The sequence below is a fragment of the Eulemur rufifrons genome, chromosome 7, assembly GCF_041146395.1.
Source record: "Eulemur rufifrons isolate Redbay chromosome 7, OSU_ERuf_1, whole genome shotgun sequence".
Lineage (NCBI taxonomy): Eukaryota > Metazoa > Chordata > Mammalia > Primates > Lemuridae > Eulemur > Eulemur rufifrons.
In genome coordinates, this window is record NC_090989.1 from 278,304,769 (window position 1) to 278,327,524 (window position 22,756).

The window sequence follows — 22,756 nt, forward strand, 5'->3', positions numbered from 1 at the left end:
AGGGAGAGAAAACCTGCACGAGGTAGTACGTTAAGTGACCGGGTATGGCAGGTTCCCAGGCCCCTGCTGGTAACCACTGCACCTTACTGCCTCCAGCTCCCCCGCCAGGCATGGGTCGGGTGAGTGGCAGGCGCCCAAAGAGCTGCAGGAGTGAGGGTCTCGGAAGACAAGGGCTGGGGGCAGCCCCCAGTGCCGGTGGGTCAGGCGTCCCGGTCTTCCACTGGTTCCGCTCCCGGGGACCCTGGGGCGCGCCCCGCTGCGCAGTCCTCCTCCTGCCAGCAGGGGGCGCCGAGGAGAACGCGGGCGGAAGGCCGCGGTTCCCCGAGCCGCCGCCACTTGCGAAGCCGGGACTTTGGAGTGGAGACCAAGTTTGCAGCTCGCCGGCTCGTCCGTGGCGAGGCTTTGAGACGAGGACCGGGCGGGACTCAGAATCCCAAACCCCAACGAGAAGCCCGGCCGTACTACCGCCGCTCCGGTCCGCGCCTGGCCGGAAGCGCGGGCGCCGAGGGGGCGGGGCCGCGAAGCGCTTCCGGGGGCGGGGGGCGCGGGCTGGGGCGGCAGCCGGAGCGGCGGGGACGGGCCTGGCGCCGGCGGCGGCGGAGGGGGCGCCGCGGGCGGGCGATGTGAGCGCGGCGCTCTGGGCAGGTGAGGCACGCTGGCCGGGGGCGGCGAGCAGCGGGCGAGGCACGGACGGGGCGGCGGGGCCGGGGGCAGCTCCGGGACCGCTGTCCGGCTCCCTCTGGGCGCGGCGGGGCGGGCGCCTCCGCGCCTGGTCAGTTTCGCGGGCCGGCGGTGGGCGGGCGGCCGGCGCGGGCCGGAGCCGAGGCCGGGCGGGGTCGGGAGGCCCTGGGCACCTGCTGGGGCCAGGAGCGCGCCCCCGAGGGGCCAACTGCACTCGACTCTGGAGTCCGGTCGCCGCTGGCCCGGCCGAGGGTCGCGCTCGGGCGGCTGCCCCGAGCTCTCCAGCCTCCGCCCCGGGCGTCTCGGGCTCCCCAGCTTCCGGGCCCCTTGCCCTGGGAGCGCTCGTTTTTGTACGTGGGGGGCCAGATGGTTGAGTCCCCTGGACGGTCGGGCCCGGCCGGGGGGGTTGGCCCTGTGGGTGGCTGCAAGGGAACCGCTGCTTCACGCGACAGCTTTTCTCCAGGTAAACAGGCAGCGGCTATGCGTTGTGCTTGGCCCCGGACGTCTCAATGGTCACTCTTGCGCTTAGTTGGTCCTGCCATTACGGAGGGCTGGGCTGGGGCTGATCTGGGGGTGTAAACAGTGCCCTTCTAGGCTAAGCGGCTGTGCTTTTAGAGGGGCACTGACTGGGAGTCTGCCCTGAGGCTTTCAGCAAGCCTCTAGCACCTAGGGCCTCAGTTTCCCCATGAGATCACTGAGGGTTTAGATTAGCTCTCTAAGGTCCCTTCCAGCTCTGCCATTCCGTGTGTGTCTGAAATTGGAAGGGCTGTCTCTGGTTCTGGTCAGTTTCACTGAAGACTTTGCCAATGTGGACTTTCTTAGCCACTTAACACACTTTGTTTCAGACAGGCTTTAAAATGATTCCAAGAAGTGTTTTCTAAACCTTACCTTAATTATCATTCGTCCTTGCTTTTGTCCCTAGTAGGAGTTAATCACATTCTGCTGAGTTTTTGTATGCTGCATTTTTTGTTGTTTATATTTGCTCATTTTCTCTTTGTTCCCTAGTCCAGGCCCTGTTTGCTTCACATCTGGATTATTGCAACAGCTTTTTAGCGGGTCTCTGACTCCAGAGGTTTCCCCCTCCCCCCTCCTTCCTTTATGCTAACGCCAAACTTACTATAGGAAGTCAAAAAATAGTTGAGTGCTTGCTTGCTTCTTAGATGTCAAGATGCTGTTCCATGTTGTGGAGGAAAGTAGTGGAAAGCACACTTACAGTCTCCAAACAGCTTTACATTGGGGGCTGAGATATTACCTGCAAAAAGGTAATTTTGATGGGACAAGGCTGTGTGCTATAGAATTAAGAAGGTCACTGTAGGCCTAGTGGTCAGGGAGGGCTTAGTGCGGGGGCGGGATTTGAGCTGGGTGTTAAAGGATGAGTAGGATTCAGATAGGAAAAGAGGAATCAGGCCCAGTGATCACACGGAGTTAGTGAATAGACTGGTCTCCTGGAGGAGAAGGGTTCATATGGGAGGGGAGTGGGAGGAAAGATTGGTTGGGACTAGTTCCTGAAAGAACTTGAACACTAGGCCAAAGTTGAAACTATGCTAAAGGTGTTGGTGGGCCATAGGAGACAAGGGGTAGTTCAGTTGCCAGACCAGGAAGGGAGAGGCCAGAGGCCAGGAAGGAGATTAGCTAGAAGGCCATGGCACTTACACCCACCATTCAAAGCTGAGTGTATCCTCTTGCCTGCCACGTTGTGTCCATCCATTGTCACCCTGTCTTTTGAAGACTCTCCTTGGTTTGGTCCACTCCACCTACCTGAACCTTATTCCCTGCTTCTCCTTCTTTACCTCTGTCCCCTGCAGAAGGGAGTTTATTAATTACTGCCTTTTGGGCTTTGCTCTTGTTGTTTCCCCTACTGAAGTACTGGCCTCCTTTTTCTTCTCTGTGCAAATTCTCCATTTCACTTCCTTCAAGCCCCTGCTGAAGATGTACTTCCTCCAGAGGGTGTTCCCTGACTGCCCTACCCCCATGCCTTTGTGGCACTTGGATTTAGCACTTGCTCGTTCCTTGGTTGTGGAACTTGTTCTTGTCCCAACTGGAGTGGGAGGGGTTTTTTTTGAGAGCATTGTATCTTAATACTTCCAGAGCCCTTACAGTATCTAATACTGGAGCTAGACTTTTAGGTACTCAAATACTTCCTGATTTTTGTTGGTAAACCACTTTGTTTTTTTTTAAGGAGAAGCTGTTATTGCTTATCAGTTTTTTTCTGTCATATATAACTAATAATGTTGCTATTCAAGGTGGAGCAGAAAGCACAAATCTTTGAGACTTTAAAATGTTTACTTCGGATCATGGGAAAAGAAAAAAGCCATGTAATTCTTCAGTTAGTGGCTGTGGGGAAAGAACATCAGCTTTGGAATCAGACCTGATTTTGAATCCCAGCAAGACTATTTACTGGCTGTGTGAACTTGAGCAATTTGTCTAATGTCTCTGAGCCTCCATTTTCTTATTTGTAGTATAGGGGATAGTAAGATCCATTTCATAGGGTTGCTATGAGTTTTAAAATGAAAATGGTATACAAAGGAAGTATCAAAATTTGCAGCACCTAGTGACTGCTTAATACATTTTCATCATCATTATTGTTATTGGGTGTCCATTTATCAAGGTGGAGAAATGCTAGGTGGCTGAACTGTGTGTATCCCTGAGGTATGGATTTCTGCATGTCTCTTTGTCCCACCTTTGCCTTCCAGTTGAAGCACTTGTCAGCAGTGTCAGTAGCATGCATCTAGAATGCCATCATTATGTTTTATTCCCATTAATTTTCATGTTACTTTAGTTTAAGTTCTGATTAATGTTTTTCAAGCTTCTTAATTGTGTCCATTTAATGTCTCGTAGCTGACAAACTGCTGAATTTAGCTTAGTGAAGGTCATCAACTGTATGCAGTTAAATTTCTAATGCTTATTTTCTGGTTGATGTTGATGGCATGGAAAACCTCATGGAAGAATGCAGTTCAAGGTGAGCTTTTCTAATCCTTTTGTTGTAAGAGGCGGGACTTAATGTATTTTCCAGGTCCAGTGCCCCTGAAATGCCAGCAGTAGGCAGATAAGATGCTACTCTTTAATATTTTTATTTTGAGTTCTTTGTCTTAAGAAAGCTTTTTCTTTTATCTGAAACAAATCCTTACAATTCATGATTAGAATTTGAATCATCTTTTTGCCTACTTCACTGACAGAAGTAAAAAGAATGGACCTTTTGCAGAGAAATGGCTGCAAACTACTCAGAAGTACCACATATTGTAACCCCTTAATTATTACCATGTCAAAACCAGCCTGACTGTATTTGTGTGATAGTACATCCTTCAGTGAGAATTCTCTTTCCACTTGGAGTTGATCAGGAAGAATCCAGCACCAATAAAAACCCTGCATCTCACTGGTATCCCTGGATTAAAATCTTACTCTTAAAGGAGATGAGCTGTGACTCTGGAGACTGACAAATCTAGGTCCAAAGCCTGGCTCAGCCAGTCATTAGCTGAGTGACCTTGGGAAAGTTTCTTAGTCTCTCAGAGTTTGTTTCCTCATCTGTAGAATGGGGTTAATTGCAGCCTCCATCTCAGTGTTGTGTTGAAGATTTAGTGAGCAGGTAGAGAGCTTGCTCAGCATATCGTGCACAGCAGGAGCTCGGTAACTGTTAGACCTTAGCATTCTTAGTAAAGTTAAAGAGGCTGTTCCTCTCCTGCTTAGAAGACTCAGAAGAAGCTTCTGATGATGTTTTGCATTAACTAAAAGACAAATTGCACCCTCTCAGAATTAGTGTATCTGAGCAGACCTGGAGAATGTTAACGCCTTGGTAGGAAATGTAACAGTTTGGATAAAAATGTTCTTTCAGGCTCACATGAATTAATGCAGTAAGAACTCTAAACTTGTTTTCTTTTAAATTAGGATGAGTGCTTCATGAATATCCATCACAGAATGCCATTTTATTTATTTTTTTTTTTTTCTTGCATTGGGTTTCAGTAGCACCAGAATGTTTCATGCAGCCCTGGTGTTATTTGGCTACTGCTTTCTAAAGGATTAGATTGTAACTCATGACAGCTCAATTTTAGTTTTAATCTAGACCCAGGCAGAAATACCTAGAAAAGTTATTTTTATGTAGTTGTTACTGCTGTTACCATGCCTTTCGTCTCCAGTGCTTCAATCTGTGGTCTTTTCAATGACTTTTTGTATTTGAATGAAAGTTAGGGATCTTCAGGTTTCCAGTGCCTGCTGGAGAAAGCCTAGTTTGAGCTGTGCCTCAGGTATCAGCAAGTGACTAAAGCCAGCAGGTGCAAATCTGGGTTTGAAACCTTGAGCATCTTGATTGAGAATAATAGGTACCTCCTGTTGCCTTAAACAACTTCCAAATTTGTAACTTTCTTTTCTTGGAAGTGTAACTGGGTATTTTTAAACAAAGTGTAACATATTGTGGAGCAAATTAGAGTGTTTATAGGTTAGGTGGGAATAAGTTACCTTGTTAGATTTTGCCTGTTGGCAGAGACCATCCTACATCTCTGGGGTCTTCAGAAGGAAAAGTTGAGAGCTGAGGGTGCGGCTATGGTGGCAGTCTATGAATTTTGAGCCCCCAGCTCCATTTCGGTTGCAGCAGCTGACATGTACTGAGAGCCTGCCTGTGCCAGACACGCTGCTGGGCGCTGGGCACAGCCCTGCCCTCAGGGAGCTCACCACCCAGAGTGTGAAAGCTCAGCAGCAGTGGGAGGCTCACAAGGGTACCCCGTCTCTAACTGCTTAGTTTTACACACTTTTACTTTTGTTCTGGTTGTCATGGGGAGATAGTTTCAGGGCTGTACCCAAGAATGTTGCAGAGGGGATTTCAACACATGCGTGTTTTGCCCAGGTAACATTTAGGAGTCCCTTCTCATCTTTAGGTTCTCTTCAGAATGGGTCAGCAGTGTGAGAGTATGTCACTATTTTCCTTTGTTCAGTTTTCTCCTAGTTTAACAGAACGCATGATGCAGAATTTAATTAAGATGAAGTCAGTGGAAATGATGTTTTAGGAGAGGGCTAGCTGTGGATGTTACCCTCTTCACCAGATACTATGTTACCGTACTTCTTATAGGAGCATATACCTTTCTTGTTCTCAGCCATTTCTTTTCTGTTTTCTCCCCCTGAGTAACCTCATCTTACCACAGTGATCCTCAATTAGTACAGTTTTTGGTCCTCAGTTAGTACAAGTCAGTATTTCCAGGTCTCATGTTTCTCTCAGCTCCAGCCCCATATTTCCCACTACCCAGTGAGCAACCTAAACTGCTCTTGTCCTGGCTGAGCTAACTTGCCTCCCAGAGTGGGTAGCATGCCTCAGTCTCCAGGTGCTGTTGATTCCTTCTTAGGACTCATGTTCACGTTGGCTACCACCAGGATTCAGTTTGAGTTCTCTAACCGAGTGTCCACAGCCCTCTGCCTTCCAACTGTGGCCTCCCTTTTCCCTGTCCCTCCCTGTCCCTGAGTCCTGGCCCCTCTGTACTGCTCACTACACCTCAGATGCTGTACATTTCGCTCTGCTCTGCTCCTGCCATTCCTTCTGTCTGGACTATTCTTTCTGTTTCATTTGAAATGCAAGACCCTGTTCAAAAATATCTTCCACCATGAAGTTTTTCGTTGTTCTATTTTGATTTTTAAAAAATCTTTTTGGTCAAAAGTAATCAGTCTTATTATTCTTCATAGTTCTTTGTTTCTGCCTCTGTAACTGTCTGCTTGATATAATAATTATACATTTGCAGCCCATCTTTCTCCTCTAGATTCATTGGTTTAAAACATATATATTTAGGTAAAAGCCTACATGTCTTAAAAAAAACTTTTAGTGAGAACAATACAGCTATGTAATAAAAAAATTTCCCTTCCCTCTCCCCAGTTTTTAGTCCTTCTTCCCAAAAGTGACTGCCATTAATAGTATCATGCGATTCCTTCCAGAATCAATACAGCAGTATATAGCTATTCTTGTACGAAATGTACATGAAGGGAATCACATACATACATACATACGTCTTGCTGTTTTTGGCTAAATCACAGAGCTCTTTCCATATTAAAGCTTACAAATCTATCTGTTCTTTTTAATGGCTGCATAGCATTTCATTTCTTTAAAAACCAGTCTCCTTTTGGGGTGGTGGTTTTTGTTTTTCCTATAGCAAAGAAAAGTGCTTAATGGACATCCTTGTTACACATACCGTAATGTACTTTTGTAAGTACTGTGTATTTGTAGGCTCAATTCCTAGCCATTACTTGTGGACCAAAAGGTAAATACCTTCAATAGATATTGTCAATTATCCCTTGGGATTATGCTTGCCAGCTCTTTTAAAACGTGTGCATGGCTGTTAGGTTAAAAATGGTATCTCATTATTTTTGTAATTCAGATGTCTTTAATCATGAATAAAGTTAAACATCAAACATCTTTTCATATTTTTTTTGTCATTTTTCTTTTTTTTTTTAACTGTTTATATCCTTTGCCCACTCTTCCATAGAGTTTTTTTGTGTTAGCCTAACTTGATTTATAAATTAAGAAATTTGGAAAATAGTCCTTTGTCAAATATGGATATATTTTCCCTCAATATGTCATTTATCTTTTGGCTTTTTGGGAAGAGGGTTTTTTGGGGTTTTTTTGTCATATACTTTTATGTTGTCATATTTATTTGTCTTTGCCTGTGGGGCTTCTGGGATTTATGTCATGCTTAGAAAGGCCTTTATGTCAATTATAATAAATTCACGCATGTTTTCTTTTAGTTATTTTTTTGTCATCAAGTTTTATAAAAATACTGGCATAAAAATATAATGTAATTAAATGGAAAATAAGATTCTCCATACATTCCCTGGTGCTTTGCGAGAAATCGGTGAACATGCAATACCTTTGAAAGCTCGAGGAGCTGTTTTCCACTGATGGGCATTTCATTTTATGTGACCCTGTAGTGCTGTCATCTGTAAGGGCCTTCATTGCCTTCTTGCCGGAGCAGGGAGGAGAGGAAGAGCTGGGGCTCTAGTCCCTGGTTTCCGTTCACCTTCTCAGCATCACCAGTGAATGTGAGATGATGGTCTCCTGCTTTCCCCGTCTTTGCAGAGTGGCTTTTTGTTCCAAAGCTCCTTCAGGTAAAGTGTGTTTTATTCTTAGAAAGCTTTGGAATCTAGATGAGGTGTATCATTCCGTTGTTTGGTGCATTTCAGAGCAGTGTTTTGTCCTGATTGCATGGGTTCAGCGGATGTGTTCTGTAGCTTTTGGAATGGGACCTTGCAGATTTCAAATAGCTTACTTCGCTTGTTGTCATTTGGTCTTGCATCGGACCTTATTTTTCTTTTCAGAGCATGCATGTGTGTTTGTTTCTAGAGCCCTCTCCTTCACTTTTCACTTCAGGTCTGTGGGAGGCGTGGCCCAGGCTGGCTCGAATGGTAATTTACAGGCCGCCAGCGCTCCCCCTGTAGCTGTGCCCACAGTGCCTCACTGTGTGAGTGGCCTCCCTCCTCCGCTTGCCCAGTGAGCTGTAACTCCACTGCCTGTGTCTGTTTTCTTCCCGAAGCTGCTTGCTTTCCCCTGTGCTCACCTTGCTGGCTCAGCTTCCCTGTGTGCTGTCCTCCGGGGCTTTCAGACTCGGCTTGCTCGCTGCGAGGTCAGTCTTAGGTAGCCCCTTGCAGTTTGCTCTCGCCCTCAGAACCTCCGTCTCAGTGTTACTTTGCGTTCTTTTGAACTTGGGCTGAACCCTGTGTTGTCTTGGCAGCATCTGCTCTCTGAGACTTTCACCTTCAAACACCAAAAGGACTAGTTTACTTGAGCCCTAGATCTGTGGTTTCTAATTAATTGAGACTTTAGCATAAACAGTTAGCTTTTTGTCTATAACAGGTAAAATGAGCCAGGGTAAGGGGCTCTGAGGGGGAAAAAGGGGTAATAGCTGTGGATATGGAAGGCATAATACACTTCAGCTGGGGGGGCAACCTGGGACTTTGTTTCTGCTCATAGTCCTACTGGTGATTTTATCTAGAAAAGAGGGAGATTTTTGATCTAGAAAGAGGGGGCTATAGTAAATTCCTTAGGCTGAAATTGCTTGGTCACAGGAGGTGTGCATTTGTAATTTTGATGGGTATTATTAAAATGCCCTCATTTGCCCTCTTCCAGCCTGGACAGCAATAGGAGGATGTTTGCCCCTATTGCCGTCCCCACCCCTTTCCCTGCCCACCTCCCTAGGGCAGAAATGTCACCTAGGACAAGCTTGCTTCTCCTGCCTTTTCCTCAGCTCCTTCTTACCTCCTTCCTCTGGCCCAGCTATTCTGTCCCCCTGTGTAGGGGCCTAGGTGGGCAGACTGCAAAACAGTCCTGGGAAAGTCATCCTCTTGGAGGCTCAGTTTCCCCATCTCTAAAATGGGGGTAATTGCACCTGTCTTATGGGGAAAGGTCTAGAGGATTCGGAGACATAATGCCTGCTAAGCCATTACAACCTGGCTGGCAGACGTCATGCATTCAGTAAGTGGTGGCTACCGATGGTGGTGGTGGTGGAGGTGGAGGGACTTCCCCAAGTAAAGGGGGAAGGCTGAGAGGTGTGGTGGGAGGGGACAGTCGTCCCCTTTTACAGTTGCTGAGGCTGGTGGGTGTGGGAGCTGGGCGTGTGGAAGCGGAGAATGGGACTGCCCACGTTGGGGGTGCTCCTTCCAGTGGTCACGCAGAGGCTGTGTGTGAGGTGAAAGCTGCTTCCATGGGTGTGAAGCTATTCTTTCTTTATAAGAAAATAAGAATTCTAAGGTAAGAAATTAAAAGAGCAGGAAGATTGTCTTCCCTTTGATTGAGTGAGCAGAAGAGGCCTGTGAAGTTTAAGGAACTGACAATTTTGAACTTCCCAACAGACCATTTCAGTGAAGTCCTCTCCATGTCTTTTTCAAAAGAAGTATTTCACATTCTTATCCAGAGTATAGATTTTAGAAATGAAAACAAAATAAGTATTGTTAAAGTAAGTATTAATGGTACCAAAGAAAAACATCCAGTATGTGTGCTTGTTTTTTAAATGAAAATGCTGCAATGTAAATGTCTGGTTTGTGCGTGGTTTTTTGCCTAATGTGGCAGAAAGACCTATGATTAATCTGCTGAATTAAAGAATACTGATTCTGATGTTTTTAGTGAGTGTAATAATCAAATTCATTATTGTTTTCTGAAGCAGCTGCAAACTTAATCTAAATGAAAAACTAATATAAATCACTACTCTGCATTATCAAAAATGAATTCCATTCCCATATCTCTCTGAGTGGGGAGGAATCTGCATTAAGCCTGTGTCAAACTGCAAGACTGGGACTCTTACTCATCTTTGAATTCCCTCTGGTTTTGTGTATGCAGGAGATTGATATTGAATGAGTATTTCCTATAAATGTAGTAAAAATAATTTAAATTCCCAGTCAGTATGCCATTTAGTGATTGCAATTAAATCTAATACTTGCAGCACATATGACAAAAGGCTAATTTCCTTAATTTGCAAAGAGCTCTGACAATTCAATAAAAAAGGCAAATATGGGCAAAGGATGTGAATATGCAGTTCAAAGACAAACTTAAGACAAATCGCCGTTAAACATGAGAAAAGATATCAACTTCATTTATAATTAAAAAATACACATCAAAACAATGAGGTACCATTCTTCACCTATCTGCGTGGCAAATGTGAAAAGGTTACCTACTGTCAATTATGGGGGGGCAGGCCCTTCCCTGTTCTGCTGGTGAAAGGATAGTTGCTGCCACCTTTTAGAGGGTACTTTGAAGTTATCAGCTGAAATGAAAAGCTAACCCTACTAATCTCTCTGCTAGGAGTTGAGGCTACAGATTTACTTACAAAAGAAAACCAAGATGTGTATAACATATGTAGCTATTCTGTGTTTGTAATGCTTATTTAAATTGTTCCCTGTTTTTGATGTAAACTGGGAATTGTTAAGTACACTGTGACACAGCCATCCATGGAATGCTATGAAGTTGGAAAAAATGAGATTGATGAGTATGTGCTGCTATGGAAAGATTTTAAGGTATATTAAATACATTTCCTTAGAGCAGTACACAGAACAGTTTATGCTGATAGATGTTTAAAATTTTCTCTGAAAGAACACCCAAACGCTCCTACCAGTGATTATCTTTGGGAAGAGGAGCTGGGGCTTGGGGAGAGTTTTGGTGTTCATTTTATATTTTTCTGTTCTATGATTTGAAGTTCTGCCATATGCATACATTATATTTGAAAGATAAAATTAATTAAAAATTAATGTTACTCACCTGAGAGAGTTGAATGTGAACTGTGTTAAGAAAAAAAAAGAAAAATGAATGTTACTTAGTTTTAGGCCCACTGACATTCCGTGTGGGGGAGAAATCAAGACTTGCAAGAAACCAATCAGTAGCCTATGTTGGGAAACCGCCTATACGGAGGGGTGGGGGATCATATTTGAACTTGATGTCCCTACAAGAGGTTCTGGCCTCCTCTATCTCAGGACCACTGGACCTGATAAATCTGCTCATCAGGTGTAGAACTTGTGATTGATTGTGTGTTTTGCTCTCTTTAGCCTGGTCATGTGTCTAGGACTGAAATTAACTGTAGGGTCACTATGTGCCAGTCATTCAGAAGCTTCTTATTCCAGAGTGTTTCTTGTTAGCAGCTCTAGGGAGGAGTCTTTGAATCTCATTGTCACTGTCAAAAGGAAGTGTTAATGCAAGGGAGAGGAAAGCGAAGCACTTCCTTTCTCATTTTGCAGAAAAATGGAATCCCTCTCTTAGGTGTTAATCATGGTGTTTCATTTCTCCCAGTGATTTTCTTTCAAGTGTAGCTCTCCACTTCTCTGAGAAGAAGAGAAAAAACCACACAGAGGAGGAGGAAACCTCATTAGGAACTGTGTTCAGTCCTACATCCTATTTCAGAAATGCTCTACTGCTTTCCTTTCTCTACTGGTTTTTGCCCAGGAGTCCACACCTGTAAAAAGCCTGAACCCACATTCCTTGTGCCTTTTCATTCCAAAAGTCACTTTTTACACACCTTGTGTTATGAAAATGCTGTAATGAATAGGTAACATTTGACCACTTGAGTTGAATTTTTTTTTTTAAGTTTTGTCAATTTAAGAAAGTATTGTGTTTCATGTTAATTTTTATGTGTTTACTGATGAAGTTGTGAAGATTTTTTTCTCTATGTTTAAAGACTATTTTTTATTTCTTTTTTAAAGCATCTAATCTTAGTCTTTGCCCATTTTTAATTGTTATATTTGGCTTTTATTGGTTTGCAAGAATCTTATACTGCTCTACTGTGTATCTTGTAAGGATTTTTTATAATTTGTTTCTATCTTTTTTTGCTAAAAGGTATTTTTAGATGTATAAAAGTTTTATTTCTATAGTTAAACCTATATTTTTTCTAGTATCTATCTTTGTATGCTAAGACATTTTTAGAGGTTATTTTGGGGTCTTCTGTGAGGAAGGGATCTAACTTTATTCAAATTCTCTAAGCAGCATCTATTTCAATAATTCTTCCTTTCTTACGGATTTGAAGTGGCCTACAAGGCCGTCTCAGTCTGATTCCTGCCTACCTTGACAGCCTTATGTGGCCTCTGCCCTTCCCCTCCTTCCTTGTCCCTGCTGTGCCAGGACACTTCCAGCACATCCTTCCTTCCTGACTGTACATGTGATGCCCTCTGTCTGGACAGTTTCCCTGCAGCACCCCCAGCACCCACAAGTATCTGGCTAACCATCACTCAGCCTGGAGGTCTCATTTGAAATAGTGTTTGTTCAGCGCCTTTCTCTCACCACTCCCGATTGTGAAAGATCTCCTAGCTCTTACTATGATTTATGACGAGAGAATGACAACTCCCCTGGATGCCTAGTGTCGGACATTCAGTACACACTTACCAAATGAATTATAGCCTAATCATACATTTTAATTTATAACATACAGATATAGGTTTGGCTGTATTTTTGTTTCTCTAAAATTTCTTCAGTATTTATTCCTCTAGGTTTTCACTGTCCAGTTTGCTAGCACTGGCCACATGAGGCTATTGAACACTTAAAATGTGGGTAGTCCAAATTGACACATGCTATGTGTAAAATACAAATGAGATTTCTAAGACTTAGTATGAAAAAATGAATTTAAAATATCTCATAGCTTTCTAATATTGATTATATGCTGCATGGTAATATTTTAGATATAGGGTAAAATAATTTTTTTTTTACTTTTAAAAAATCTAGAAAGCATTAAATTACACATGTGGTAGCTTATATTTCTATTGGACAGCAATGTACTAGGTGAATTTTAATATCATTTTGTCAAGCTTCTAGAAAATACTCCATCGGGCTGCATTATGTTTATACATCAATTTGGAGGGAAATTATCTGTCTTTATAGCATTGAATCTTCCTGTCAGAAGCATGGTTTATCTCTTCATTTAGACATGGTTTTTTGTCCTTATAAAGTAGTATATTTTTCTTATTTTTGACCATGTTTTCAGTTTATCGCCCTCTCAGATATTTTATTTTTATTTATTTATTTTTTTAGAAACAGGCTCTCTCTTTGTTGCCCAGACTGGAGTGCCGTGGTGCTATCAGAGCTCCCTGTAACCTCCAGTTCTGGCAGTCCTCCCACCTGGCCTCCCAAAGTGCTGGGATTACAGGTGTGAGCCACCGCCCCCAGCCTCCCTCCCCCAGATAGTTTATAGTTTCGTTGCTTTATTGTTGGTTGTATTTTGTTGTCATTATCTTACCTGTTTTTTATGTACAATTTTTTAAAAACCCTCCACTTACTAGATCCTGATTCTAACAGATTTTTCAAGTGATCTCTTGTGTTTTCTATGTAAATTGTCTGCATGTAATAGTAATTTTGTCTCCTTTCTTTTAATGGCCATGTGCCTTAATTTTCTCTTGTCTTGTTGCTTTGGCTAGAAGTTCCAGAACAATGTTAAGGAAGAACAGTGATGGCAGACAACCTTGTGTATCTTCCCAGGCATTGATGGGAATGCCTTTACCAAAGCGTTTACTAGAATGTGCTCCAGGGAACACTAATTCTTTAGAATATTAAGATGTGTACCTTGAGAGAAGAGTTCACCATTAAATGAGTTTGCGGAACTGCTGAGTTCAACAGAATTCTTGTCTGCAGGACTTGTCAGATGCGTTATCATGCTAACGTGTTTTTTAATCCCTAGGAGGTAAGGATATTGGGGTAGCTCATAGGTTTGTGTTCTACTAAGTACATTTTGGGAAATGCAGACATAATATTTCCCTTTTAAGGATAATGTTGCCATTGGTTTGCAGTAGGTAATGTTTATTGTATTAAGAAAGTATTGTTTTGTTTCTAGCTTATTGAATATTTTTTTTCCTCACTCTGAAAGGGCACTTAACTTTCGCAAATGCATTTTTGGCATAGTAGTGATTTTGGTCATGTGGGTCATATGGTTATATGTTTTTTGTTCCTTTGACTTACTGATGTTACGAATTATATTTGTCTTGTTTCCTAACATGTGGACACCCTAACATTTGTGAAGCAGCCCTTCTTGGTCATAATATTATCCTTTTAATAGTTTGTATTCGCTAGAATTTCTCTTAGGACTTTAAAATCTATTTACTTAAATGAAGTAGACAGTTTTCTTCTTTATGCTGTTTGTCATCTTCTGGTATCAGATTTGTGCCATATGAACTGAGATGCTTTAAATGTTTTTACATGCATCTAGAACAGTGTGAACGGCCTGAAGATCATTTGTGCCTTGGCACTTCTGTTTCTTACTTAGTTCTGCCAATTTATGTTATCCTAAAAATATGTTCATTCCATACAGATTTCAAATTGATTTCAATCATAAATCTAGGATAAATAAGGGCACAGTATTCCTCTTTGACTAAAATGTTTTAACTCAAATTTTGACGTGATAAAAAAAATTCTGATATGATGTAGTCACACTAACTGATTGATCCTTTCCTGCAGGAGTCTTAGATTTAGTTGCACATTGTCTTGTCTTAACATTTAAAGACTTTTGCTGTGATTATGTACTATTGTTCTGTATTATTTTCCTACTCCCTTTGCGTTTTCATTTATTATTCCTTTTCTGACCTCTTGCGTTGAGTCATTTCATTTATTTTTAGTATTTATTGTTTACTGATAAAATCTTTTAAAGCACTGACCTTCCCTGTTAACAGTTTTTTGTTGTTGTTTTTTCAAAACCCCCAACATTTCATTATGAAAAATTTCAAACATACAGAAAAGCTGAGAGAATTTTACAGTGAATACCCAAGTACCTACCATCTCCAGACTCTGCAGTTGTTAACTTTTTGCTATATTTGCTTTATCACGTCTCCATTCATCTCTTTTTTGGAGATACATTCTCAAGTAAGTTGAAGACATAAGTAAACTTCACTCCTGAATCCTTCCTGTTGCAGATTTTATGCGAGTTTTCTCATTTTCTAGGTAGTTTTATTCCTTGTTTATTTTCTCTGATTTAATATTATATAAGAGGTGTTTAAATTTCTATTGGTTGGGTTTTTAAATCTAAAATATAATGGTTAGATCTAGATTTGTTATGTTTTGGTCAGAGAATGGAGCCTGGGCTGAATGTACTTCAGTAGTAGTTTCAGCAATCCAGTGCTTCAGGCTCCAGGCAAGAGGAAGGAAACTTGTCCTCCGTGTGCCAGGGCTGTGAGCACTAGGGAGGATGGTGCACTTTTGGTGTGTCCATCACTCTTTTTACTCCTATTGTCTAAAAATAGCTCTTCACTGAAAGGGACTGAGCATTGTAAATCTCTGAATTACCATCCCAAAAAGGATATAAAGGGGTGCAGAGCTGAAAGGAAACAAATGCAAATCAAGATAATAATACTAAAAAGGCTTTACTCCATTCACTGTATCTAATGTGCTCTATACTTGAAAAATATCAGTTAGAAATATACAAATAGAGCAGAACATTCTTTAGGTGCATTTAATAATTTTTTACAAAGTACTTCAAATCCTCAAAAGTAGGTGAAGCAGGGAAATATTTTTCCTAAAAGAATACCAATTTCTCAATCAGAGCTAAAATAGCCCTACTGTGTGTTAAATATTTTGCTTTTGATCAAGATGAATGTTAGGTAATTATGATAGATACTAGGCTAATTGATCATTAAGTTATTTGGCTTTAGGTACATTAACTGAAGCATGACTGTAAAAATAAGAGGAGGTACAATAGCTACAATGGTATTGTTGTTGTAAGCTTGTATTTATGCCACTTGCACTTAGTGAGGAGTCCTTGGTGAATTATGAAAACTCTCTCTTTCCACAGAGTACGCTTCATGTCAGTAGAAATGGACAGCAGCAGTTTTATTCAGTTTGATGTGCCCGAGTACAGCAGCACCGTTCTGAGCCAGCTAAACGAACTCCGCCTGCAAGGGAAACTATGTGACATCATTGTCCACATTCAGGGTCAGCCGTTCCGAGCCCACAAAGCAGTCCTTGCTGCCAGCTCCCCATATTTCCGGGACCATTCAGCATTAAGTACCATGAGTGGCTTGTCAATATCAGTGATTAAAAATCCCAATGTGTTTGAGCAGTTGCTTTCTTTTTGTTACACTGGAAGAATGTCCTTGCAGCTGAAGGATGTTGTCAGTTTCCTGACTGCGGCCAGCTTTCTTCAGATGCAGTGTGTCATTGACAAGTGCACGCAGATCCTGGAGAGCATCCATTCGAAAATCAGTGTTGGAGATGTTGACTCTGTTACCGTCGGTGCTGAAGAGAATCCTGAGAGTCGTAATGGAGTGAAAGACAGCAGCTTCTTTGCCAACCCAGTTGAGATCTCCCCTCCATATTGCTCTCAGGGACGGCAGCCCACTGCAAGCGGTGATCTCCGGATGGAGACAACCCCCAGCAAAGCTTTGCGCAGCCGCTTACAGGAGGAGGGGCACTCAGACCGCGGGAGCAGTGGGAGCGTTTCTGAGTACGAGATTCAGATAGAGGGGGACCAGGAGCAAGGGGATCTGCTGGTAAGGGAGAGCCAGATCACCGAGGTGAAAGTGAAGATGGAGAAGTCCGACCGGCCCAGCTGTTCTGACAGCTCGTCCCTGGGTGATGATGGGTACCACACCGAGATGGTTGACGGGGAACAAGTTGTGGCAGTGAACGTGGGCTCCTATGGTTCTGTGCTCCAGCATGCATATTCCTACTCTCAAGCAGCCTCGCAGCCAACCAGTGTATCAGACGCTTTTGGAAGTTTGAGTAATTCCAGCCCATCTAGGTCCATGCTGAGCTGTTTCCGAGGAGGGCGTGCCCGCCAGAAGCGGGCTTTGTCTGTCCACCTGCATAGTGATCTGCAGGGCCTGGTGCAAGGGTCTGACAGTGAAGCCATGATGAACAACCCTGGGTATGAGAGCAGTCCCCGGGAGAGGAGTGCGAGAGGTCATTGGTACCCATACAATGAGAGGTTGATCTGTATTTATTGTGGAAAGTCCTTCAACCAGAAAGGAAGCCTCGACAGGCACATGCGACTCCATATGGGAATCACCCCCTTTGTGTGCAAGTTCTGTGGAAAGAAGTACACACGGAAAGACCAACTGGAGTACCACATCCGGGGCCATACTGATGATAAACCATTCCGCTGTGAGATCTGTGGGAAGTGCTTTCCATTCCAAGGTACCCTCAACCAGCACCTGCGGAAAAACCACCCCGGTGTTGCTGAAGTCAGGAGTCGCATTGAGTCCCCGGAGAGAACAGATGTGTATGTGGAACAGAAACTAGAAAATGATGCATCGGCCTCGGAGATGGCCCTAGATTCCCGGATGGAAATTCACACAGTGTCTGATGCTCCCGATTAAGATGGTAAAGAAGTGCACCCAAACAAAGCACATTAATCAATGCATATTTGTGATTTGCTTTGTTGTAATCTTTGGTTTTCTCAACCATCTGGAAATCTCTTGGTCTCTTGGCAGTTTTTCTAAAGTTTCTGGATGGAACACTTCATTGTGTTTATCCTTTCCCCTGTCTTCCTTCCCCGAAGGAGCTCAAAGCATGAAGGGCAACGCATCCAGGGAAAACACAGGCTGACAGTATTCCTCTTTGGCTGAACTCTTAATCCAAAATCTGCCAGTAATTTAGCTAACTGGTTGACCCTCCATTCTCTGCCAAGAGGCATCTCTCTCTCATTGTGTGTGCTGGCAGCAGCGCATTTCCATGGAGAGAGACTAGGGTGCCGTCAGCTGATACAAATGGGTAACCTTTTCTAATTTAAAATTCCTTTTAGGGGGTAGTTAGACAATTTATATATATATATATATATATATAATAAAATGATTATTATATATAGTATATATACATTATCAAATTTGATTTTATTCTGGTTGAGGTGAATGTAAGAGGAATATATAATTTAATACAATGTGAACAGGGCTTTTGACTCTGTCTCATCCCTACCTAATATGTTAGGGTTTTCCCCCTTCATTTCCCTTACAAAAGAATGTTAGTGGTTTTCATATATATTAATCATTGTGTCCAAAAGCAAGCAAAGCAAATCACAGTGTTCATAGCTGTGCTTCATAACAAGTACATAAACCAAATGCCATAAAATTTCTTCAACTCTAGTTGGAAACCGTTTGGAATTTTTGTTCGTTGTCCAGCAGGTAAGCTGGATGACCTGTGGTGCTGACCTTTTTACATAGTGTAGTGTTATATTACCCAACCCCAAAGGAGCAGTGGTTTTCAAGGGTTTTACTGGCCTACAAATCTACCTTCATTCCGTACTGTAGAAACATACATACCAGGTAACTAAATCAAATCACTCTCTACCATGAGTTAGTACTCACACTAAAGGAAAGGGATTTGTAGTTTTGTCTACAAAATTCTCCAAGCAGTGTTGTGGGTTTTCTGGTTTTTGTTTTTTGTTTTGCCCTTTCTCTTTTCAAACAGCCAGTTCAGGTGCACAGCAACTTTTTCTACATGCAGTTCCCACGGAAACTGCAGAACTTGGAATTTGTATTTTTTGTAAAGCTATACTCTACGGGAATTGCAAGCAATATATCTATCTTAGTATTGTGTGTGCTAATGAGAGCCTCAGTGGCTCCCCCACTCTCTCAGTGTTTCCTGCTTAAAGAACCAACAGTTAAAAAGCCCTCTGAGATACTCAGTGTGTCACCAAATCTGTGTGTGTCACCATTTTTTTGGTCATGTGGTGCTATTTTTATGTTAAATGTCTTTTAGGTCAGTATAGTTGTAGAAAATGTGAAATCTAAAGGTAATAGTGGATTACAGTTGTTTTCCTCTCTTGAGTTCATAGCTTGAAAAGAGACCTCAAAAGCGTATGCCGGCAAACACATTACTGTATGAAAACACACCCGTGTCCTGTTTGCATAATGTTTTATCAGTACTTTTGGAAGTGTCTTCAGTTCTGGATTGTGTTCGCATATACAAACAGTCTTTACAGGATTGCTTTGGTACTGTATACTCTGGCAGACGGTAACTTCGTGAGCAGTTTGGTGGTGAGTTTGTGCTGCAGGCTGTTGGTGGCATGTCAGTGCTTCAGTCTCTCTGCCTGAGAACCTGGGCTCTGAGACCCACAACCAGTGTGTCTCCATAGGAGAATGGCGCAGCCACCTAAAAAAACCGGAAGTGAAAGACCAGCCTCAGACGCTAGGAGTTAAAGGCATACAGAAATAGATGTTTGCTGGTTTTCCATGCTTTTTTGGCTCTTAAAATACCAATGGTGGGTTTTTGTTGTTTTTGTTTTTGTTTTTTTAAGAAAAAAGTCATTCAAGCCCTTCTTGTGTAATAACCCCCCTGGGGTGGTAGCCGTGCAGTAGCATCTCTTTAGCACACAGGATCGTTCACGTGTGAACTGCTGCGCTACACATCAGTGTTAACTCCGTACAGACTACACTCTCATCCGCTGCTCCTGAGGAGCAGCTTTTGCTAAATCGGGTATATAGTATGCCTTTTTCCTCGTCAAACTGCCTAAGTAGGGGTTTGTTCTCTCCCTGGAGCACTTGTTCAATTCTTGTTAAAGCCTCGTGCCTCAAGGGGAGGCTGGACCCCAAGTGTTTACCCACTTAAATATGTTCTGGGGTTTCAGGTAAATGTTTGTGATTTTTTTTTTTTTTCCTTACATGAGTAAGTTTGGTTTTGATTTTTTTTTTTTAAATTTAAATGCAAAAAATTTGTGTTGTGATACAAATTAAGTCTGTGACAAGAAATGCCCAAATCCAAGGACATAAGAGGTCAAGCTCAGGGAAGGAACCTCCTTTTCACTCAGGCTTGGGGCCTGCTGTGAGGTCTCCAGAGCATTCTGCGGTATGCAAGAGGAGTTAGGAGGCGAGAGCACCCGGGGCAGGCACCTCTGACGTCCTGGCTCTTGTCATTGTGTCCGTCTTAACCTTATTTACATGGAGTTCTTTGTATTTGTAAATTTGTTTAACTGGTTTGAGTTTACCAAAGAGTGACTTATCCAAAATTGTCTTTGACAAAAATATACATTGCTTTGATTGTACAGTTCAGGTTCAAACATTGTAATGGGACTGTTAAGGGGCAGAAAATTGATTTGAGTTTCTCTCTAATAATCATGATTCCGCATTTAGCAAGTTCCACTTGCTCCCATTCGTGTTGCTAACACTTTCCCCTTTCCACTGCTCGCAGTGTTAAGAATGAATTCTCAAGCCATAACACAGTACTGTAAAGTTCCGCAGGGCTTCGAGGGAGGCAGCGCTAGGCCAGCACGGAGCTGTGTAGCCTCTCTGAGCATTTGTACTGTCGTGCTTCCCAGGGGCACGACTGCTGAGAGATTAACTCCATTCAGATCGGGCAGCAGCAATTAATTGTGCCTTGCCGCGTGAGGATGTGCCAGGAGGATTAACATGACCACAGAACAGAAACATTCTCTCCCTCAAGTTCACGTCACGTCTCCGCAGACGAAGTACGCTGTGTAACTCCTTAGAGCAACTCTTTTTGGAAAGCAAAGTCCCTATTTCTGTACAGTTTTAGGTTAGGTGTTTCATTTATAACAAATGCAGAAATCAATAAGATAAAGTGATATGTGAAGAAATCTTTTGCAGTAAAATATATCCTGAATTCATATAGGCTTGTTCATAATTGAGTCTCTTCTTGAGCTACCTTTTCAATATTAGACAATGTGAAGACAGTGACAGCGTCCTTTTCTAGAGATGTTTAGCCTGTTATTACAAACTGTGAAAACAAAGAATTTTATACTTTTACTAATGTGTGTGGTTTTAAACAGTTATTTTCATTCTAATCAGTTCTCTACCCTCTAATTTCTACTAAAGCTGTAAATACATTTAGAAATTATATTTGTAAATACAGTATATGGAGACAAGTTAATTTTTTGGTCAGTGGAAAGCCTCCCAACCAATTGGCTCTGCCTTGGCAGTTGTGTTCATTTGGTTTTGTTTTTTTGTTTTTTGGGTTTCTTTTTTTTTTTTTTTTTTTTTTTTAGTTTTTGGGGTTTTCTTAAACAGCAGAAAGGATACTGTCGGTTCACTGTTAAGCAGAATATACTGTAGAACTAAATTGATAATTTTAAAATCTTCCAGAGCATGAGTAAATGTCTTTTCTAATGATAGCAGTTATAACCAACTCTTTGTTTTCCCTTAGCCCGGACCATAGGCCTGCATATTTTGTGTCTGGTTTTGTTTTCATTTTTGTTTTTACAGCCAATTTGCAGGAACACAAAACAAGGGCTTGGGGGGGAAATCATCTATGTGAATGAGCTTTACTTTAAAGAGATCAATGTATTTTATTTTAACAACTTTTTCTATCAGTTACTGTGATTTTTTTGTTGTTGTCGTTGTCATTATTGTTAAATTCTATAATGGTTTCCTGTGAAGCCTCCACTGAAAGGGACTCAAATATGCAACACCTAAACTATTTTCCAAGGGCACACGCCCCTTGAATGGTGCTTCTAGACTGGTCAGGGTTATTTATTAAATTTTATATATGAAAGTATTGGGGAATTATGTAAATTCTTTATATGAAACTATCTAGTTCATAAATCATAGATTTCATATTACTCAGTGCAACTGAACTAAAAGTTCAGAAAAGTCATTCACATTGTTCCAAATTTGTAATGGTTGTCACACGTCACATGCGTCTTTTTCATTAAGTGCCAGAGTGTTCCCACTGTTTCTGCCCAGTGCTTGACTTCTCAGCCCAGAAGAGAACCCGTTTTCTCTGGTTCCCTCCCTGGGTCTGGCACAGAGGGCTATTGTAGTTCTTGATCAAGTCCAGGAGTCAGCCTTGCTTGGCGCTCCGTGTAGCAGATTCAGTACACAGACCTCTTGCTGCCCCTCAGTGACAAGTATGCTGTGAATTCAACCTTGGACTTGCTGCCCAAGCCTTTGGTTGCTGCCCTGACCATTGTAAGAGGTAAACTTACCTGGTTTGTTTGAGAATGACCATATTCCTAATGTGAAAACCATCTCTCACCACTTTTATTAGTAGGGCTAACATTTTTTCCGTTATAAATGGTTGAGCAATTTGAATGACTTAACACAGTGTCATTATCTTGCAATATAAACTGGTAACCTCACAACTCCACACTTCATCACCATATGAAGTAAATGAAGCTAGCTAAGCGGATGCTGTATCAACTAGTAACTTGCCATTAAGGATTATTTTATAGCATGAATTTAAGACTATTTATTCAAATGATATTTTACTCTTGTATTCACTTTGTTTTAGATTCGTGACATGAATATTTCAGTGCTGCTTAATTTTGTTCTGAATTCTTGTTTCTTGCTTGTAAATGGCTTTTTTATGGTATAAATAAAGTCAATGGACATTGCTGTTTGTAAATAAAAATGCTGCTAGAGCACGTGTGCCGTGGTCTCCCTGTGCGTTGGCCCCCTTGGCCTCTGTGAGTGTCACTAGTGCTGACAGACGTTTGCTGTATCATGGTTTCTGTAACCACTGTTTTTGAAAGGTTAGGGTTTCGGCCACTGTCTTGCTGAGGAGAGGAGAAAGGTGTATCTGTGACCTTTCTCTTGTGTGGCGAAGACTGCATAGTCGGGGGCCCGGTCTGCACCGAGGCTTCCCCAGAAGGAATCACTGGTGAATACTTTCCCGTGTTCCTGCAGAGGGACCCGCTTAGCCCCCTTGGCACGTGCCTTGCTCAGTCCTCCACAGAGTGTGGAGTTGCATGGGCTGTTTCTTCTGTCT

General features: G+C 42.3%; 1 protein-coding gene across 1 annotated transcript; it reads left to right on the top strand.

The window, feature by feature from the left end:
• The first annotated feature begins 602 nt into the window (after positions 1 to 602).
• ZBTB34 (zinc finger and BTB domain containing 34) lies at positions 603 to 17,415 on the top strand. Its single transcript, XM_069474678.1, has 2 exons — positions 603 to 645; positions 15,891 to 17,415. The coding sequence occupies exon 2, from the start codon at positions 15,901 to 15,903 to the stop codon at positions 17,413 to 17,415; it is 1,515 nt and encodes a 504-aa protein (XP_069330779.1). The 5' UTR covers positions 603 to 645; positions 15,891 to 15,900.
• The last annotated feature ends 5,341 nt before the right edge of the window (positions 17,416 to 22,756 follow it).